General features: G+C 34.0%; 1 protein-coding gene across 1 annotated transcript in view; it reads right to left on the bottom strand.

Moving 5' to 3' along the window:
• oxt (Xylosyltransferase oxt) overlaps positions 1-22,125 on the bottom strand; it is a 54,365-nt gene that overhangs the window by 17,084 nt on the left and 15,156 nt on the right. The window contains exons 4-12 of the mRNA XM_069845381.1: positions 21,783-21,925; positions 20,065-20,225; positions 13,309-13,508; positions 11,398-11,716; positions 9,667-9,843; positions 8,016-8,121; positions 5,343-5,551; positions 3,639-3,764; positions 1,679-1,885 (exon numbers count right to left, since the gene is read on the bottom strand). Of these exons, the coding sequence (XP_069701482.1) occupies positions 1,679-1,885; positions 3,639-3,764; positions 5,343-5,551; positions 8,016-8,121; positions 9,667-9,843; positions 11,398-11,716; positions 13,309-13,508; positions 20,065-20,225; positions 21,783-21,925 (1,648 nt within the window). The remainder of the gene's footprint in view (positions 1-1,678; positions 1,886-3,638; positions 3,765-5,342; positions 5,552-8,015; positions 8,122-9,666; positions 9,844-11,397; positions 11,717-13,308; positions 13,509-20,064; positions 20,226-21,782; positions 21,926-22,125) is intronic.

Raw genomic sequence — 22,125 nt, 5'->3', positions numbered from 1 at the left:
TATAACTTATGGCAGTGTACTTCTTAAGCATGCGATTCCTACAAATGAATGTACTGAATAAAACTTAAAAAAACAAATGAGTTCCAAATCTTAAATCGTCTTTCTATTGGTTAGTAAACAAACGAAACCTCTGTTATTACACAGTGACTATATATGATTACTAATGGAAGAGAATGCGAATCTCTGTTGTCACACTTCCTCTTACACTCTGGCCAACAAACTATTGTCAATATATTATTTCTTACTTCACTTTCAATCCTCACCTGTAAGCTACTGTCAATAGACTCATAGCAAGACCAATTCCAATAGGAATCAAATTTGGTCCACCAACTATAATTGAATCAGTCGGAGCTAAAAGGAATTAAGTCACTTTTCACAACTTTTCAGGAGGAGCAAAAAACATTCCACTAATAACACAAATATTATATTTTTATGTTATAGAAGACAAAAGAGTATTTAAAAGTCTTAGTTCCTTCTTCCTCTGTTCGATGCGCATGACATCTGTTGTTCAAACTGTTGCATAACCCAGAACTGCATATTTTGACTTACTTCCTTTTAGCTCCAACCGATTCAATTAAAACAGTTGAATAGGTCATTTGTAAAACCACATGAGTCACAGAAAATAAGTTTCAAGAAAAATAGAAAAAACTACCTATACAATAATTAACATACAATGCTTTTGTAATCATACTAATGTATGGTCCTCCTGTAAAATTTTCACAGACCTAACTGAAAATCCATTAACTATAGGTAGTTTTTTCTATTTTTCTCGAAACATTTTTTGTGACTCATGTGGTTTTACAAATGACCGATTCAGTTATAGTTGCAATAATTTTATTAATAACAAGAACATAACAAACATAACATCCGCATTATCAAAAATGCTGGAATTTCAGAAATCCAGTAATGAAATTATATTGTATTATGAAAGATAGAGGAGGAGGGGAATATAGCTACGATAAATAAAATTGTCAAATAAAAATGCAGGAATTTTAGAAATCTAGTAATGAAATTATATTGCATTATCACAGATAGAGGAGGAGGGGAATGTAGTTATGATAAATAAAATTTCCAAATAAAAATGCTGGAATTTTAGAAATCTAGTAATGAAATTATATTGCATTATGACAGATAGAGGAGGAGGGGAGTATAATTATGATAAATAAAATTGTCAAATAAAAATGCTGGAATTTTAGAAATCTAGTAATGAAATTATATTGCATAATGACAGATAGAGGAAGAGGGGAGTATAGTTATGATAAATAAAATTGCCAAATAAAAATGCTGGAATTTTAGAAATCTAGTAATGAAATTATACTGCATTATCACAGATAGAGAAGGAGAGGAGTATACTTATGATAAATAAAATTGCTAAATAAAAATACTGGAATTTTAGAAATCTACTAATGAAATTATACTTGCAGGCTAGTGACAACAAAACAAATATTCTAAATCACTTCCACAGGGAGTACAGAGCTTCAGATCACTTCCACAAGGAGTACAGAGCTTCAGAGCCTCCTCTCTGGCAGCCACCACTGAACTATCATTCTGTTATTAGTATCACTATTCCGGAGATTGTGAACAAAAATCATACATTTACAATTTCAAAGAAAGCTGAGACTGCTGCTACAAGCAATTATTATAATAAAATATTCATTACAATGACACTGATTCTTACCGCGTGTCCATCCTCCATGTGAACTTCAGATACTTCAACAAGTTGTCCAGCTGGATCCACCCACAAAAAGGTTACATTGTAGGTTGATGGTTGAGAATTTACACCTAATTGGTACACAAGCGTGGGTTCTGAGAAGGGTCCCAGATTATGTAAGAAGTTGCGAGACATCTGTTCTTTCTGATCATAATCTGAACTGATCAGAAGAGACTGAAAAGTGAGAATATTTTTATAACAGGGAAATATAAAATTTACAAAACATTTCATAAGCATCTGCACACAAAGGAACAAGCTAAAAAGAACCTAAAGCTAAACCTGAATTGTCCATCACCATCACCATCACCATCATCACCATCACCATCACACCACACCCACACCCACACCCACCACCACCACCACCATCCAAATATATATATTTTTTCAGTAATAGTTGACTGAAACTAATGAAAGTTGAATTTTCTTTAACAACATTGTAGTACTCTCTCAACTCATAATTTATATATAATGTTTTATGTTAATTTTCTGCAGTAAATACATACAATTGTCTAACATACTTATGAAGTGATATTCTTATTAAACCACAGAGAATATAAGGAAAGTTTATATACATTACTTATTCTACTGAAGTGCCTCTTTCACCTCCTAGTTGATCTAACTTTTTAATACAGTCTGTATAATGATGATGAAGAATAAATCTTAACTGTATAATATGTATCTTTATTTAGTTACACTTCACCAAAACTGACAAATTATTATACTATGATCTTTGCATGTCTATTTCAATCCAACAAATGATTATGACACCTATATCATTGTCCCTATCATTTGAATTTGGCACTCATATACTATGCCTTGAATAATGAAAAAAGAAAATATATATTTCGAAAAAAACTAACATACATTTACTTACTACTTTAATAAATAAGAAACCAATCACGTATGGAGTCCATATTGAAAATGAAGACTGCCATAATATAAAAAGGGGAACAAAGTTGTTAGTAACCACAGTGAACTTTAAACTGTACGTGTCCCCTGGGTGGTACAAATGAGCAAGAGCAAAGGCAAACAACAAATCTCCAGAAGACGAAGAATCTCTCAAAACTGTACTGGAATTCCAAAAGACTCATGGATTGAATCCTTACGTCTCGCCAATAGATAACAACAACATAATATAAAAAAATACATCTTTCTTTTACTTTGTTATTTAATAACGCTGTATTAACAACAAGGTTATTTAGCGTAGATGGGATTGGTGATGGTGAGATAGTATTTGGCGAGATGAGGCCGAGAATTCGCAATAGATTATCTGACATTTGCCTGTTGGGGAAAACCTCGGAAAAAACCCAACCAGGCAATCAGCCCAATTGGAAATTAAAGCTGTGCCTCAGCACAACTCTAAATCGGCAGATAAGTGCCAGTGGCTCATTACAACTTTTATCTGAGTCATATACAGGGAGTAAATATCAACTATGATAAACTCTTGTGATTGATGTTTACTGTGGGTACCTCTGAACGAAATTTACTTTTGTGAATAAATATTATGAACACACCTGACAAAAGTTATTATTTTGTAGCCAATTCTAAATTAAAATACCAGATACCAGTCATAGACATAATTATAAAGCAGTAGGGTGGAATTGTTTCTAGTTAATCATAGTGAACAATTTCTTTCGCCATCATGTGATTCACAATTACACAAACAAAAAATCGAATAGTACAGGTAAATCTGCCTAGAGTAAAACGTTCTTTCCAACTTTCTTTCGAGTCTCTAAAGGATTATAATTTGGTAACAAAACATTAAAATGTTACATGCTAATCCCATCCACTTTTAATTAGGCTTCATTTTAACAAAATTAATTGTAGAACTACAAATTTTACAATACAAATTTTATCCACACACAAGATATTAATTGTACTTCAAATCATTATAAGTACTGTCTATACAAGAAGCTACAATATTTACCTTCACTCTTCCACCAAGTCCTGCCTCCTTTAGAATTGTCATATAATGTTGCGGCTGCACCCAAGTTTCAAATACTACTGTCCTGGTACCTCCATTCAGTAGTGCTTCATACAATACCAATGAGCCCTGCAATTACACAATAAATTTGTTCATTGAATGCACCATTAGTTTAGGGGAAGTAACAGTGCAACTTAATTTTTTTTTTTTGTATGTAGAAATATAACTGCTGCAACAACTTAAATTCGAGATAAAACAAATATCAGGGATCTAATTTAAAAAAGCGTCTCTAAAATGGATATATGTTAACCATTTTAAAAGATAAATTAAAAAATTTCTATGATATTTTACTCCTAAAAACATGTTGAAATGTTTGCAGTGGAATTCTGATAATGGTTTTCAAATTTTTAAAATAAATAATTACATTTTAAGAATGAATTTTAAAGGTACTTTTATAGAAATATGGAGGCAGAGTTCCGAAGACTCATAACTTTTTACATGAAATAAAGCAAAAAAATAAGAGAAATTGCAATCGAAGTTTGGTGTCATTTAAAAACCCTGTGCAGCAGAGCTTTAAATATGGCGTCACAGGAGCTGACAAGGCCATAAATACACAGTAAATTTTATGTAATGTATTTTCACATACCAAAAAGGTATTTTAAAAGGGGGGAGAAAAAATGTCTAAAAAAATTAAAGTACGGGAAATTTCAATCAAAGTTTAATCTCCTTTAAAAATTCTGTGCAACAGAGCTTTATAAATGGCGTTGCAAAGCTGACAAGGCCATAAGGTGAGCATTAAATTTTATGTAATGTATTTTTTACGTAGTATCAAAGATTATTTCAAACGATTTTTTAATGAGTGGTTTTTTTACAATATTTTAACTACCTATCTTCTCCCCTTAAATGGTTAAAGCCTTCCATATAAGAGTTGACAGTACACATATATTGTAAATATTTCTAATATGGTTTTCCTATTTAGAAAATTTACAAGTCATAAAAATGCTAAAATATATTTGTAGTTTATAATAAGACACTGTGAAGAATCCCACTTTTTTCACACTTTGCTTCAGTTGTTCATTGACGTGTAACAAATATTCATACTATTTGCAACTGTAATCCCCATAAGAATAAGGAGGTAAGAGGCATTTGTTCTGATCAGCATTCTAGACTTTGATAAATTCACAATGAGAAATATAAATAATCCAGATAATACAAAAAATGACGGAACAAAACCGTGTGATAATTCTTGAAGTTTAGTGCCATTGTGTGTTTTAATTCCAAATAAAGAACAACTAATTTTGTACCAAAAAATATTTTATTCCATGTGCATCACTCACAGATACTGAATATAAACAAATCTGATGAAACACTCATAGAAACTGTTGTACACAGACAGGCTGAAGACATAACATTAACCACTTTTTGGCATTAGAAATGTTAAAAACGTTTATTTCCAAGAAAGTCTCGAAATATATTTTTTCTGGCATCACGAAGATATATTTCTGTGAACATGTAAGACTCAAATAAATGGGGAAAAAGAATAAATTATTATGGCAACAACTCCAAATAATTATTCGACCTATATAGAAAGCAATAGGCAAAATGTTGAAAGTCAATAGCAAAGGATTAAAGAAATGTATATTTTAGAGTTAAACAGTGATTATTAAGTAATGCAAGAAACTGCAACAATTATACAATGATGATTACCTTATAGTTGTCATTGTTATGGTATGAAGTAACCTCAATAACTTTGCCTGGTTGAACGAAGCAGCCATTACCATCAGGTTTCAGAGCAATACTCTTGGAAGACAGGCGACTTAAGCTAGCTGCCAGTGTTACGAGGGAGTCATCGGGTGGTGGACTGAGGTCTGCATAGTGATACACACTCTGCCAGTAGCTCTTCACGTTTGCCAAATCTATATAAAACAATAATCACCATTCATGAATCACCGAAAAACCTTTCATTTTTCAGAATATAAACTTCAATCATTAAAACATCGAATTTTTTTGTTATTTTACGATTACTGACACTATTTTATGACAAATATCTCACAACAAAGTGTCACAACAGTGAATTTCTCCATTTCCATGCAGATGCAATACCTACTGCTGAGAAGAACTGACAACAGTCTATGGTGCTTCTTTTGTCTCCTTTAACTACTTGGCTGCAGTTTATGGTGTGACCATGGGGAAATACAATACTTACGAAGAGAAAAAAGAATATTATAAATTAATTGGGAAATTCAGAAAGCAGTATCCTAATCGGACACATTCATGAACTTCATTTTTCACCAAAAGAAGGCTTTTTAGCAAGATATAATGATGATATAAACGTATATACTTACTCACTTATGGTTTTTAAGGAACCTATTTATTTTTTGCTGCCCTCACATAAGTCCGTACAAGATTAATCCAGTCTCTACAATCATACCCCACCTCCCTCAAATCCATTTTAATATTATCCTCCCATCTACGTTTCGGCCTCCCCTAAGGTCTTTGATATAAATGTTAAGACGCTTTATCTTCCTTGATAAAAATGCAAATCAAATTGGTAAGATTTTAAAGATATCAGGTAACCCAAAACACCATGCCATTAATGAAATGTCATAACAATACAATAATTTATTCTCCTGCTGTTCTTGAAGTGGAGGTAAACAAAAGCACGTGATAATTAAAGTATTCTTCTGCAAGGTATCACTTTCTATTGGTTGTTACGTTCACTCACTATTGCTATCAGAATAAGCATAAGATATTGCAATAAATTAAGGTATTATGTTCCATTTTCCTGACTACATAATTATTTCGAGCAGGCCTAAATTTTCCCTCCATTTTTTTTACAAACATCGATGGTGTTAAGGTAAAAGCCGTTTTACGTTAATACCAACATCTCCATTTCCTGGGCACAGTCTCCGAATTTTCCTTCCTGTCCCTGGACAGAATTTGTTCCCAAATTTAATATTATTTTCCCAGATATCCTCGAATTTTCATTGTTAATTTATTACTAATATGATTTACTGATCCTTGCACATTGTTGTAATAAATTCTGCGAATGCAACTTTGCTGCCTTTCCATGATGCCATAATCAAAACCAAAGCTGAGAATGTAACTGCAGTCGAGTCTCTTCCATTATTATCGAAGTTAATAAAGAAATGGAACTCCAAGGAAAAAGATAAATTTATTTCACCATCAAATACGCAACTTTTGGAAATCTTTAGAAGAATGGTTCTTATTTCACAACAGAAGTCTTAGTGTCTCACATGAATTTTATGAAATGCTGTTGAATATCCCAGTGATTGGGTTATTCATTCGCAAGATAAGATTTCTATTAAATATACTTATATTACTGGGAGCTCCTCTAGAAAGAGAACAATTTCAAGAGACAGTCCATTATTTTTCTTTAAATGTAGATGGACTTGACCTGGATGAAGATAATTTATTTGATGACATTCCTTGCTTAGTGAAATAGGACTTCAGAGAAAATGATAAATTGGAATGAAGAAAATGCTACTCTTTGCTCAAAATGGAGTGAAATTTTTATTTATTTATTTATTTTTTTTTTCTGAGGAAATGATTCCATGTGCACAACGCCAGAAGTTGATTAAACTATCTCTGTGTCTTGGAAGTAATGCTTCAGTGGAGAGTGTTTAATTAATGAACATGATGTGGACATCCAAAAAATCCAGAATGAGTTTAGAAAATCTTTGTGCCAGGCTTTAACATGACCTGTCAGAAATGTGCTGAAAAACTTGTGTCTAGAGAAGACCTTCTTATAAAAAAATTCACTCGTCTGGAAAAAAAAAAAACAATAATTTAGTCTGTAAATAGGATGAGTACTAAAGTGTGAAAACCGATATAAGTTGACGTCAATGTAACTAATGTTAAAAGTACATTTTACATATTGATATCTGTCCCTGAAAACTGAGAAAAACTCTGGTAACCTTACCATAAGAAGAAATGGAAATAAGCAAGGACCTCACTAGTAATCTCAAGATTGCCAAAATCAAATCGAAACTAGTTATTAATTAACAGAAATTACCAGCATCGTTTCAAATTAGCACAGGAAACTTGTTTCTATAATAAATTTACCAAATCTTAAATTAAACATCATCTATGAAGTGTAAGCTTAACTTGGTTTCTAGTACATTCACATAAAATATTTAGGTCTTAACAGTATCAAACACTGTTTACAAATATAATTACATCAGACTGAAACATCTGCTTAGGCTATGTTATGGTGCCACTTTAATGTGTCAAGTTGAAGATGTTCTCAGTAACAGGTACTACACCTATTACGAAAGAGGAAATGCACTAACATACTACTTTCTCACGAGACACTCTGTACACTGTACAAAGCATTAATAGATAGTTAAAAGAACTCACTAGAAGGATAGGGTCCATATAGCCAATCTTCAACCTGATCGATTATAGCTTGGTTTATAACGGGTTCAAATTTACGAGCAAAGAAGAGTTGTCGATTCTCAGTGCCCTGTAACAACAACATTCATCATAAAAGTTCAAGCTATTAACAGGCAAACAACACATTCCCACGATTGCTTAAACAATAAATAGTGAAGTTAATATATAAAGATTACTATAAGTTGAAACATGTAACAAAGAAACAACAGTAGGATAACATATCGTCACGTGAATGCAAGTACTAGGTAACTCGAAATTTGCGTTTTTTAGTTACCTCTTTTATAGCATAGCAAAAAAAGCACAAAATGTAATGCAAGAACTAGGTAATTGATCGATTGATACCAGCGACATCTATTTTCTAATATAACAAACAAGTAAAAGAAAACGAGACATATTCCTTAGTGCATTAAATAAGCATATACGCAATGTTACAAAATATGAAAAATCAAGTTACCTAGTTCTTGCATTCAGGTTACGATATAATTTTGAAGCAGCAATATAAACTGCATATACCGTAGCAGTGGCACATTTATGGTGGAGATGGGCTAAAGCTACTTTTTATTTTTTCTAATTACCAACTAATAATCACTATAGTTCAACCAGTGATAACGAATACAATATAGTTAAAAACTTTTCACATAAAACATTCGAAAATAATAATTATTAAGTGTTCATTGTTGTTTGTATTAATAATTTCAAACGCATCTCACATAATGCTACAGAAGCCCTCAACTGTTGCAAACAATATGTACTGTAATTCCCAATGTATACAAGTTGTTGAGAATCTTTTACAGATTGCCTGTATCTACAAGCACTATAGAATATTCATTTTCAACACTTGTCGAATTAAATTTCATCATCATCATCCAAACAAATATAAGGCCCAAGGTACGTTACAGTAAGAAATATAATGTATGAATGGTTCAGCCAACCTTAACATTCATAGAGAAATGATAGTAATTGTAGAAGAAGTCAGCAAAGAATAACAGCTCAGAGGTACTGGTATTAATTGTGAATTTAAAGATAAGATAAAATGAAATAAAATAAAGTGTTTTATATTATGACGTGTTAAATATTAATATCAAACCCTCCATAAAACACACAGGATGGTTAGTGTATTCGATGCCTAACCACTTCACTTATGTGATTCGGGTTACGGAATGAATAGTAGCAATAATAACAATTAAATATTAGTGAGCTTTTAAAGAATACCTAGAAACATAAACAATCATACTATGGTGTAATAAATTCCAGCTGATTTATTACATTATTTAATTCTTAGCAAGCACGATATCTTATTTTAGCACCCCTAGATTAAAAATACCGATTGCAGAACTGGAATATAGTGATGTAAGTATTTTCTTTATTCCAGGTAAATTTGAAAAATCATAACAATCCGCAATATGAGGTGGCAATAAATAAACATAGCGTATTTTTTTATGTAAAAGCATCTCAAAATTCTTGAAGTGTTGCAGACTCTAGTAAGAGGATACTCTCATATTTTCAAGAAATATTTTCAAATGTACTGGACTGTATTTTAAGAGAAAAGAACACATCTAAATGGAAATTACTCAATTATACACAACATTCATAATTCATTAGTAACAATATTCACCTGTAAACGTGGCCAATCCTCAGGTTTGAAATCATTAGGGCTGCATCCACACCAATCAACAACATGTTTATATTGGCATTTGCAGCCTAAACGACGTTTCCAATTGGTCACATGAAGATTGTTGTCCACGTAAGTATCACAGAAGTGTGAATTCCTTAATGCAGTATGGAAGAAGGACTAGAGGAAAGGAGAACGACTTTATGAACATCATACAATTAATGAAGTGTCTACGAAATTCATTAATCTATACCTAAGGCAATATCCAGTATTATTTGTCAACTCCACTATTTTGTTTAGTGCAAATATAATAAATTTTAATTAATGTAATATGTAGCCTATTTATATAATTTTATTTCAAGAATGAATTATGTTACCTATAACTTAACAATTTTCACTTTAAATTCATAACATTTCAGTAAGGTTCTCCAGTGAATTGGGGCACTCATGAAGAAAACTTAGGAAGACAGATCTAATAAACTACAGTGACTATGCTCAGTTGTAGAGCAACTGGCTACAGGCTAAAAGGTCCTAGATTCAATTCCGAGTGGTGCCAGGATTTTCTCCATTACAAAACTTTCAAAACAGCCAGCTCTGGGGTCTTTTCCAGAGATAAAAAGCAGTTGGAGCGTGATAGTTTACATAAAAAATATACCAAATTGTGGGGTATACAATGACGCACAACACTTGACACATATGTTCCACATTACTCAATTTTTGTTAATTTTTTATATCTACTAACTTTGGCTTTTACTCGAACCTCAGAAAATCAGACACATGATTAATTGAAAAAATTAATCTGAATGCAGGGTCACGTCAGAGTATTTGATATTTATTTATCAGCCAACTTTACAATTCATAGTTATGGTGGATCTTTACATTTCTGCTTTTAGATCCACAATGCCTTTAATATATACCACTCTTTTATGTTGATATATTAATTTGCCAAGTATTTCCTGATTACTTCCTATTCTTCTGCTTTAACTGAATTGCTATCTACCCTTCCCTATCTACCCTCTCTTAGATTGTCTCCCTTCCATTTCTCACTTTCCTATTAAATATTGCATATTCCTTTTCTTAATAATTTATATTATTTATTTTTATTCTCTGTTCTCAAATCTACCTGGTCTTAATTATTCTTTTCCAGCTATTTTCTCTATCTTACAACACTTATATCATTTATTATTTCCCTACTATTCTAACCTCTATTTATTTACGTACTTATCTCTTTCTCTTCGACAACAGAATATTTAATAATTTGGCACAGTGCTCATAAAAGTATTCCAACTCCTGATCTACAATGATGTATATGTGTTGTAAAAAATATCTTATTTAACATTTTATTATGAATTACAAACTGTCCTTGTACATATGAAGGAAAAATGTGCAAAGATAAAAAAGAACATAAACTGATCAGTATGGTTCGGATAAAGTAGCTGCATCAAGTTAGACATCCTTGGTCCGTGCGTTTTGTTTACAAACATTAACTAGTTGTCACGTCTCTCCCAGCTGACAGTAGTGGCAACTTACATTCAGTCCTATCAGCTGTAATGTCCATTCACCGATGTTTTAGCTAGGGGGTGGGGAGTGCTCTTCCCAGCAGGTAGAGTTTTAGCTAGTGGAAGGGGGTAGTGTGTACTTAGTCTGAAGCAAGTCAAGACCCTATACATCCTAGCCTGATACAGCTACTTTATCCAAATCTTACTGATCAGTGATGCAAGATATGGTACTTACTTCAGCAGGCAGTAAGGTATGCTTAAATATTGTGTTGAGACCTTCAACTAAAGGGTCCTCTGGAAGATAGTTGCTTTGAACTGCGGTTGCAACATAAGCGACAAATGGTCTGGAAAGTGCCACCCAGTCACTACCCCCATCCATCTGGATACCCCAAGGCAAACGTCTATCACCAGTCCTCCACATATGAGCATCACATTCAACAAAAGTTTTATCCAGTCCCTGCTTCTGAATGAAGCGTTGTACTTCTCGACCATGTGATTTCACAAAATTCCGTCCTTTATTTGCAGTGAGGAAATCCACTAGTTGCTGATTTGTCCTAGAAAATTAAATTATAGAATAAAACACACATAAATGAAAACCTTGAGTACTACATCTATCAGTAACAATTTTTTATTTACTTTGCTTTTACAGAAGACTACTATACATTACAGTATTTATATTAAGAAACAATGTCACGATGTCACTTTTGTTTGGTTCGTGTAAATTAAATTATTTCTTACTTTATTTCCAACTTCGTCGTTAGCAGATGAGATTATATTCAGGAATATGCTAATGGAGCTTAATGACAGCTGTGAGCAGTATGGAATGAAGAAAAATGCAAACAAGATGAAGATCATGGTAATCGGAAGATAAATAAAGAAGATAAACTTGCGAATTCGAAATGAGGCAGTGGAACAAGAGGACAGCTTCAAATACTTGGGGTGTATTATAAGCAGTAACATGAGCTGCTGGCAGAAAGGGAAAAGGAGGACAGCAATGGCAAAGGAAGCTTTTCATAGAAAAAGAAGCATCTTCTGTGGACCTAAGGCAAAGACTAGTGAAATGCTTTGTGCAGCAGAGAGTGGCATTCTATGAGGAAGAATCATGGGCATTACAACGAAGTGATTTGAAATGTGGATATGAAGAAGAATGGAGCATGTGAAATGGACAGACATAATAAAAAATGAAGCTGTGCTAGAAAAAGTGGGTGAAGAAAAAATAATGTTGAAACTGATTAGGAAGAGAAAAAGAAATTGACTATGTCACTTACAAGAAGAAACTGTCTACTGAAGGATGCACTGGAAGGAATGGTCAATGGAAAAAAAAGTTTGGGGCAGAAGAAAATATCAGATAATAGACAACTTTAAGTTATATGGATTGTGAGGTCTCTGGCAGCCTGTCAGCCCACTTGAGGTAAGTGGATATAAAGGGAAAAATTGAGCCAGTGTTTGGTGTACTTCCTGGGTAGCTCAATTGGTAGAGCACCCGACATCGGAACAATTTTTCTCTTGAAATTATTCAAATCAGCTTCACAGGAAGCTATACCTGAAAGGCAGATTTGCATATATGGATTATATGCAAAGACTAAGAGGAAGGGAGAAAAGAGTGAAGATTGGAGAATGCTGGGTTTGCAGTGAAAGACCTGCCCATGGGCAGAAAACTATGAATGAATGAATGAATTAATTAATTTTAAACTTTTAGCGGAAAAATTTTTACTTCCTCACTATTGTATAAAAGGGCACTATGATACTTTAAAAATTTATGTCAAGATTTTCTGACCAATACAAGTTTTCTGTATCCATCAAACTATGAAGATAAATGTGTAGGCGATCAGAGAAGGAAGAGAAAATGTGTTGCGATAGGTACGCCTAATCTTTGTTACCAGTTCTATCAGTACAGAAACTTCAACATACTGTATCAGCACACAAAATGTTTGTGGATTCTCAAAATTTGAATCAACAACGCCTATTAATCATTCAGAAATCATAGGAAACGAAAGATCAGAAGATGTTATCAGAGACAGTCTCCTACATAAAATACTTAGAAATAATATTAATGCTAATTGTTTCGGTATATAAATGTCAACCTCTAGTTTTCAGAAATCAGTCCATATGCATATCAATTTTTTATACAAAGATTCTGACTTACTTGACTGGAAAATCTGATTCACTGAGATTAATGACGAAATCCCATTCCCATCCAGATTCCAGAAGTTCATTCATTGATGTTAGCAGCATCTGTAGAAGAGATGCTCCTCCCCAGATAGTGGCATAGCGATTTCGAGCTAAACGTACATTTGGGAGGCTTCGTTCAAGAACCAACAACTCTCGAAACAAGTAGTCTTGCCTCTGTCAATCAAAACATTAAATAATCGATTATATAATCATATATAATATACAGGGTGGAAGTGAAATAGCCTTGCAGATTTGCAGAGTGAATAGCTCATGTTGTATGTAACAAAAAACTATAATATCATAGTGGTGGAAAGTTCATAGTTTGAGAAAAAATTGTTTTTCCCAAATGTGTGTGTGTGTGTGTGTGTGTGTGTATCCAATGCTCTGGATTTAACAATGAAGTCATCATCCTTCTTGCTTCCCAATATTTTGATGGAAGGTCCACAAATGTCCTAAGAGTTTCACAATTAATCAGGTGCTCCATCTCCATGTCCTCTTCTCTGGTGCACAGTAAGCATTTAGGTGAATTCAGTACTCCAATACGATGGAGGTGTTTACTGAGGCAATCATGACCAGTAATCAATCTAAACATGGCCACGGCAGATTTTTGAGGAAGATCAGGAATTAGTTTTGGATCTTTGAATGATTCTTTCCATTTTGAATTTTGATGTTTTGCCTGTTCGCTGTAACTTATTCTTTTTATGACTCGCTTTATTGATTCATATGGGAACTTGAAATTTGTTTTTAAGTTGATATAAGTTCCTTTCTTTTTCCCAAATGTTTAACAATCTCTTATAGGCTAATTGTTGCGAGTAGGATCGTGATTTTTCTCCACATCGACAGAAAATCTAATAAAGAATCATTTATCCCTCTGGTGTATTTCAATAGCTGAACGGTTTTCGTGTAAATTTAATTGTGAAAACCCCTAAATTCAAGCCATTGCATGAAGCGAACAAGTGGCAATGTCTCAGCAGAAAGCAGCTTACGTACAGACTCATCGAGTTCGTTGACCTCTTACATCTGTATTACGAGAAGAGTATGTTAGCAGGGATGTTGCCAGACTGCTGAAACTTCAAACTTAATTTGTTAATTAACCTTGCATTTAATCACAAAACGTAATATAGGTTTTCTATTCATTTATGTGTACCCTATTGCCCCTTTCAATCTGCAAGGTTATTTCACTTCCATCCTGTATAATTTGAAATACACTTTAGTATATTAAATTTATGTCGGTAGAGTAGTTTACAAAAACGACTTCAGTTGCCTTTAAGAACAAGAAATAGAAGTTTAAAAATATTAAAGAAATATTATCCAATAGAACAAGAAATACAAAAATTTTGTTTCCTTATCTATATATAAGACAATGTTTCATGCATAAATACGGCAAAACTTCATTAATACCTTTTTATACTTATCTAAAGAAAAAAAAACCGCATAAGTGAGGAAAACAAATAACTGAAATAACATTTAAAATAGCATTTAAAGCCTATATGGGGAGAACATGTTGAGCCAATTTAGTGAAATTTTTATAAGAAAAATATTCAAAATACACCTCATTTCTCGTGAAAAACAACTGAATAGACTACATTGGACTATAGTGGACTTTATGTTGTCAGCAAACAGCTGGATACATTAAGAATATTGATAAGAGAAATATAGAACTTCACAGTTAAGCCATCTTTAATACAGTACTCAAATTTATAACACACATTTTTGTAGAATGTAAGATTATTTTTAGAAAGTCTTAGCTGCTTAGAGCCAAAACTGGCTGATACATTTCAAACTCCAATCCAGAAAATTTTACAATGGTATTAAACTTGTTCATCCAGTACGCTCTTCATTTAATAACATGTAATTTAATTATTTTACAAAAAGTCAGTTATTTTGAGCTGCTTGCTTCTAAGGAATAAACCATGCTCTCAAATTGTAATAATTGTTCCATAATATGCTCAGTTAGATCATGGTGTGTTACAAAAATGTTTCACCATTTCTGAAACAGTAATAGCATAATTAAGGATACAAGATTGGTGGAGAAAAGCATGGGCAGCTTCAAAGCTCCATTAATTTCAGAGTGAGCTGCATCTTAAAAATGAACACGTGCTGTATTTTCGCGTTCTTACATTTTCATGGCAAACCTAATTTAGAGTAAAACTGATTTAAACGTAATGATGTTTCTTAGCTCCTCGAGTTTAAAATACAAAGGTAAGTCAATAAATAAGTCGCAAACGTCGGTTTACTGAATACAATTTCAAATTCCGCGCGCATATTTTGCCAGCAACAAGGGACGGCGAAGTGTCAGAGATCGGAAGAGGCCTGGGTGTCCTGCGGAGGTGTCAACTGAAGCCACAGTGCAGTGTGTGGAACACATCATTCATAACGGCCGGCGTGTGATGGTTTACGATGTAGCCAATGCTGTAGCTTGTTCGCATGGAACTGCTTACATCATGCATGAGCAGCTGAAGTTTCGTAAAGTTTGTGTATGGTGGGTCCCCTGTCAGTTGTCTTTCAGAACACAAAATGAACAAACAGAATGGGCCTGTCCTTGCAGCACTCAATCTGTACAGTGAGGAAGGAAAGGACTTCATACGGCGAATTCCTACAGAGGATGAGTCGTGGATTCACCACTTTCAACCGAAATCCAAACAACCCTCCATGGAATGGAAACATCCTGCCTTCCCATCCAAAAAAAAGAGTTCAACAATTCCAACAGGTTATGCTGACTGTTGTTTTGGGACACGTAAGGCGTGATACTGCTTAAATTTCAGCCTCACGGTCAGGCTGTGAATGCCACATCATACTGCACCACTCTGTGGGTACTGCGACAGGCTATTTACCGCAAACGACCTGGACTCCTGACAGCAGGTGTGATTCTTCTGGATAAAAATGCCTGCCCGCACACAGCCATACAAGCGCAGCAGCAGTTGCGAACATTTCACTGGGAACGCTTGGAGCATCCACTGTACAATCCCAACTTATCCTACAGTGATTTTCATCTATTCAGGCTCCTAAAAAATCATCTGGGTGGCCGCCATTTTGAAAGTGATAATGCCATAGCCCAAGAGGTCACTCGTTGGCTGTGATAGCAGCCAAAAGACTTCTCTGCTGCTGGCTTTCAAGGACTTGTAAAGAGATGGGATAGGTGTCTGAATGTACAAGGTGAATATGTTGAAAAGTGAAATAAATTTCAGGCAGTTACTCTGAATACTATTGTTGTTGTTGTTTTCTAATGCCAGGCGTTTGACAATAAAGCCATTTGACCTCTTGCACTCCAATATTTTTCAAAGATATTATCATGACCAGCCACTGAAGCACAGATTTTGAGGTGTTCCGAATCCATTTCTTGGTTTGAGTTGCACAATGGACAGTTAGGGAACTGATATATTACAATTCTATGCAGGTGTTTAGCCAAACAATCATGGCCTGTTGCCAATCTAAATGCAGCTACAGACGATTTTCGTGGTAAATCGGGAATTAACTGTGGATTTTGATGCAGAGAGTTCCATTTTTTCCCTTGGGATTGTGTTATCAAATTTTGTTTGTTGAAGTCTAAGTATGTAGATTTAATAAATCTTTTTACAGAGTAATACGTAGATTTAGTAACAGGTCTGTAAGTAGCAGTGCTGCCCTTCTTTGCTAAAGCATCCGCATTCTCGTTTCCCAGGATTCCACAATGGGATGGTATCCATTGGAATACAATTCTTTTATTGAGTGATATTAATTGAGAGAGCATTTTAGTTATTTCTGCTGTTTGAGATGAAGGTGTGTGTTTAGAGACTATTGATAGAATAGCTGCTTTGGAGTCTGACAATATAACTGCATTCCTAAATTTACTGATGTGGCATAGAAGATTCCTGAGGCTTTCACTTATTGCAATGATTTCTCCATCAAAACTTGTTGTTCCATACCCAAGAGAACTATAAAGTGAGAAGAGACAGCACGTAACACCTGCACCGGCACCTTGTTCTCTGGAGATCAAGGATCAGTCAGTGTATAAATGAAGCCAGTTTTGTGGAGGGTATCTAATATTAATTGTCTCTAAAGACAATTGTTTTAGTATTTCAGTGTTTACTTCTGATTTCAATATTTCTTCTGTTAAATTTAGATTATATTGCATATTTAATAGAGTTAAAGGGTTTGGTTTAATTTGTAGGTTTTCTTTTAAATTCGGGATATTGATTTTCTGTTTTAATTCTTGAACAATGGATATGAAGCTTTTTCGAGTTTTCAATCTACAGAGAGGACTGTATGAATGCCAATTGTTTCCTGCTGTTAATATTAGTGAGGAATCTCATAGAATGAATACTATTGTACCTATCCCGTTTTGCGACTTATTTATTGACTTACCCTCATACAATTGTATAAGCGTAAAAAACGTATAATTGAAATAAATTGACATGGAAAGTACAGAAATTTTGCCAAGATGTGTAAGTGTGAAATGTATAAAAGAAGTTTTACTGTATATGGTAAAGAAGAAAAAAAGTAGATACAGTGAAACCTGTTCAAATCTGAACCTGAATAATCCGGAATCCTATTTCGGAACAATTTATTGGTCCCGGCGAAATTTGTATGTATTATGTGTAATTTTTCCTGAATAAAATGGAAACTGTCCAACGCGGAAACAGAAACTGTCTGCTACTGTTCAAAACGGAAACAATATTTTGGACACACTATATTTTGTAACTATATTTTGAAACGGTGTGTAATTTCAAGGAATATACGAAATATGTAGGTCACTAAGATAAAAACAAGTTTTCTTTGCAAAAATTTTAGAGGGTACGAGGGTGTGTTGGCCTGTCGATCATAAATTTTATTTCCCTGCTGACTAGGCAGACGAGTCCCTTCAAAGATTTTCAATGCTTCACACCCGTATACTGTCGTAGCTAAATAGAGCGCAAGTGTAGTGATTTCCAGGTTAAAAAAAAAAGTTGCATAAAATGTAGCATTAACATTAAGTGATGAAGTAAAAGTTATCGAGATAAAGGAAAATTAGAAACAAAGTCTATGTGAATTAATGTTGAAGTTCAGTTGTGGAAAACTCAGGTGTGACACTTTAAAAATTAAAGATCATATTGAGTGAGTGGCTTGTGACCGATATTGGTGACACAAAAGGAACCAGAAAGCAACTGTTTATGTGAAAATAAATGAACTGTTGCGAGAGTGAGTTCTTCATGACCTTTCAAAGAACAAGCCAATTTTTGGATCTATTCTGCAAAGCAAGCTATTGAACTGGGAAAGAAATTAAATAAACCAGAATTCAAGGCTTCTAATAGATGGTTCTTAGTCCAATTAATTAATAATGTGCAGTGATATGCAGTACAGTATTAGAGTATAGTGTTAGATATTACATAGAATGAGATTAGTAAACTTTAGTAATGTTTAATGACTAATTAGTGAGTTACGATAATATTTATACAGAAAATGAGATTTTAATCAAGATGATTCACCAACGTAATAAGCGACAGAAAGCTGATTTAATGTGATTAGTGTTAAATGGAATATTTTGTACTTCTTGCAATTTGCGGCATGCCATTTTGTTTTTCATGTATATGAATGACAAAATATTCCATTTTAATGTCATACCTGAATACGGAAACCTGTCCACAACGGAAAAAAAATTAGGACCATGTCACTTCCGTCTTGAACAGATTTCACTGTAATTACTTTGATCAATAACAATAAATTTACATGGATTCATGTGTCATGCAGAATGCTGGATTATTTAAAAAAAAAAAATAGAGAGGGGGGGGGGGGAAGAGATAGAGAAGTAAACTATTTATTAAAATAATTTTAGTGACAACAACAACTAGAAAACTAGAACTGGCAACTCTCTTTTAATCTCATCACCTCACTAAAGTGTACAGCCATTCTAACAGTGGCAGTGTCTTGACTTTTAAATTTTTGGATAGAGTTATAGTGCATTAAATTACTGGCTTTACCCATCTCCATGTGACTTGTCATTTCCTTAACACATGGACTATAATCACTTCCGATATATCGTGGTTCAGCTGTAACTCGGGTGTTAAGTATGTCCCCCAACAATCGCGCTATATCAGGCTTTTACTGTATTAATAAAACATATTGATACATAATACAAGTAGTTATAAAAATTAGTACATATACGGAATTAAAAAATGGGCCGAGTTTTCGTAGCAGTCCTCCTCTATGTAAGCAACAAGCTTCGCAAGACTGTCCACAAGTAGCATACATTTAGGCACTCTTGTTTACTGCTCATGCACAATGCGACGTTTCTGGAAACGAAGTAAATTAGATGGCCCAAATTTTGTTTCTGGGTCTGTACAAACTTATTTACAACTTAATAGTTTGAATTCTATGCATAAGGAAGGTTTTTTACAATAAAGTAAAAATTATGTGTATCCAAATGCAGTACAGAACATTTTATTTGGTATCAAGTCTATGATAATTTAAAGTTCAGGAATTTAAAAAACAGACAGCACAAATTGAAAGTAAATAATAAATACTACAGCATGCACTCACAATACAATGGAGGGTACAATTCTGCAATGCCTGAAGGTTTTCATGTTGACAAAAAGCATAAGCATTCCATTCTTTCCATGAAATCCAGCAAAGTAAACAAAACCCCACCACTGTAGCTGCTGAGCATTTTACTAAACTGGGAAAGAAAATAAAAAGACACAGTTCAATAGAACACCAAGAATATTAATTTAAATTTAAGATAAGCACACAATATGAAGTATTAACTCTTACTCACAGCATCAACATGAATGTAGAAGAAATGGTCCCTATGAAATAAGACTTTGATGAGCCGCCGCACCTGCCGCAGAGCTCGTCCGTTCAGAGTCAAAAGAAAGGCAATTCTCACTGGAGATTCTCCAGACTCTGCAACTTCTCTTGGCACTTGAGGTGTGAATTCTTCGAAACAAACATATAAAAATTAAAGCTCTGAATGATGAGATTTTGACTAACATTACGCCTATACTTGGATCCTCAAGTTAGTCTTCATATACAGTACATAGTGACTATTTTATTTCTTTGAGGTTCTCAGACTTCTTGTCGATAACTATCAATAAGTTGGATTCTCTGAGCAAAATATGCTACAAATTTCAGGACCTTGGTTCTACATACCAAGTGCTCTAACCACTGAGCTATGCCGAAGTTCAATCCACAGCACTGGATCGAATCCCTCTCCTCCAGTGCTTTTCCCTTTGTGGCCTGACTCCAAGTTCGACATGTATGTTGAGATTTATGTTAAGTCGACTGCCATTATACAAGGAGCACACTCAATTGAGTGACTTGGTGGCCGGGATTCCACAGTAATATGCACTGTTGCTCGAAGAATCTATGTACCGATTGTTACCATAACAGATGTATTCTGTAGGACCAAAAAATTAATCTTTACGTAGATTCTTCGAGCAACACTGCATATTACTGTGGAATCCCAGCCACCAAGTCACTCAACTGAGTGCACTCCTTGTATAATGGCAGTTGACTTAATATAAATGTCAACATACATGTCGAACTTGGAGTCAGGCCACAAAGGGAAAAACACCGGAGGAGAGGGATTCGATCCTCTAATATCAATTCAATGTTAAGTTTTTATCAGTGAGTAGTTCTCAGCAGATAGCTATCTACTAGCACACTGATGACGTTTCATCCCACATATTTCAAATTATACTAATATTTTTTAAGAAAAATAAGAAACTGTAATATCAAGCAAAATTTTATTTCAGTATATCAATGGTAAAATGTAACTGCTAAAATTTTATACTTTATAAAATGGATAGATTGGAATAGGATTTGTAATTACATAAGAATTCTGGACCTTGCTATCATAATTTCACAAAGTTTTCACAGTTTGCTCTACCTTCGTTTTGATGTGAGCAAACAGGGTTTGGTGAGAAAGGGATTTTGCTTGTTGAAATTGTAACAAATGACTAACTCAGTCACACAGATTTAGCCATTTAATCACCTGAAGACGCAGGTAGATCCAACCTTCGAAACAGTGCGACATTCTTATATTCACCACTGACAATAGACATAGCTAGCTAGAACTCTTCTGAATCTTAGTACAGAGTGGCCCAGAAATGGGCGTACCTCCCTTTATTTCTTGAAGATTTGTGTTGGCGTTGATAACCTTGGTAACCATACAGTGGCAGTATTAACAGGTATCGCACAAAGGAAAAGTTACTAACAGCTATGGAAGATGCCTTCATGAAAGCACAAAATATCTGCCAGAACATGATGCAAAATTCAGTTATGCTAAGAATGACGGTTCCCATACTGATATTCTGGACTCTTAAACCATTAGGTATGTGTCCACATCAAACATTCTATAATAACTATCACAGTGTCGAAAATAAAGGGAAATACACCCGCTTTTCAACCACTCTACACATTATTCCATTTGACATTATCAATGTTCATAAATAAATCTCTGTGTTTAATAAAATTACTACTGCATTTACTTACTTGCAATGCCTGTTTCGTAGACATTGATAGTAAAGAAGCCACCACATGCTTCTCTTGGATCAGCAGGGCACTTCATGTTGCAAGACGAGTCAGGGAGGCGTGACGTGGACGGAGGCTCCTCAATCCCACAAAAACATTCAGTTCTAGAATGCAAATGTAAAGATATATAGGCTACTATTAATCAATGATAATAGTATCATTTCTTTCCAGGAAGAGAAGGGTTTAAAGATTATTTTGCCTAAAATTTCAGATTACTGACGATCAAGTTGTCACACTTGAGTAAAGCTGGTTGTACATGATCAAAGTTTCGTTACATTCAATGCTTCATAAGACATTTCAAGAC

The sequence above is a fragment of the Periplaneta americana genome, chromosome 14, assembly GCF_040183065.1.
Source record: "Periplaneta americana isolate PAMFEO1 chromosome 14, P.americana_PAMFEO1_priV1, whole genome shotgun sequence".
Lineage (NCBI taxonomy): Eukaryota > Metazoa > Arthropoda > Insecta > Blattodea > Blattidae > Periplaneta > Periplaneta americana.
The sequence above is the reverse complement of the archived record's forward strand: the minus strand, read 5'-3'. Positions and strand labels throughout refer to the sequence as shown.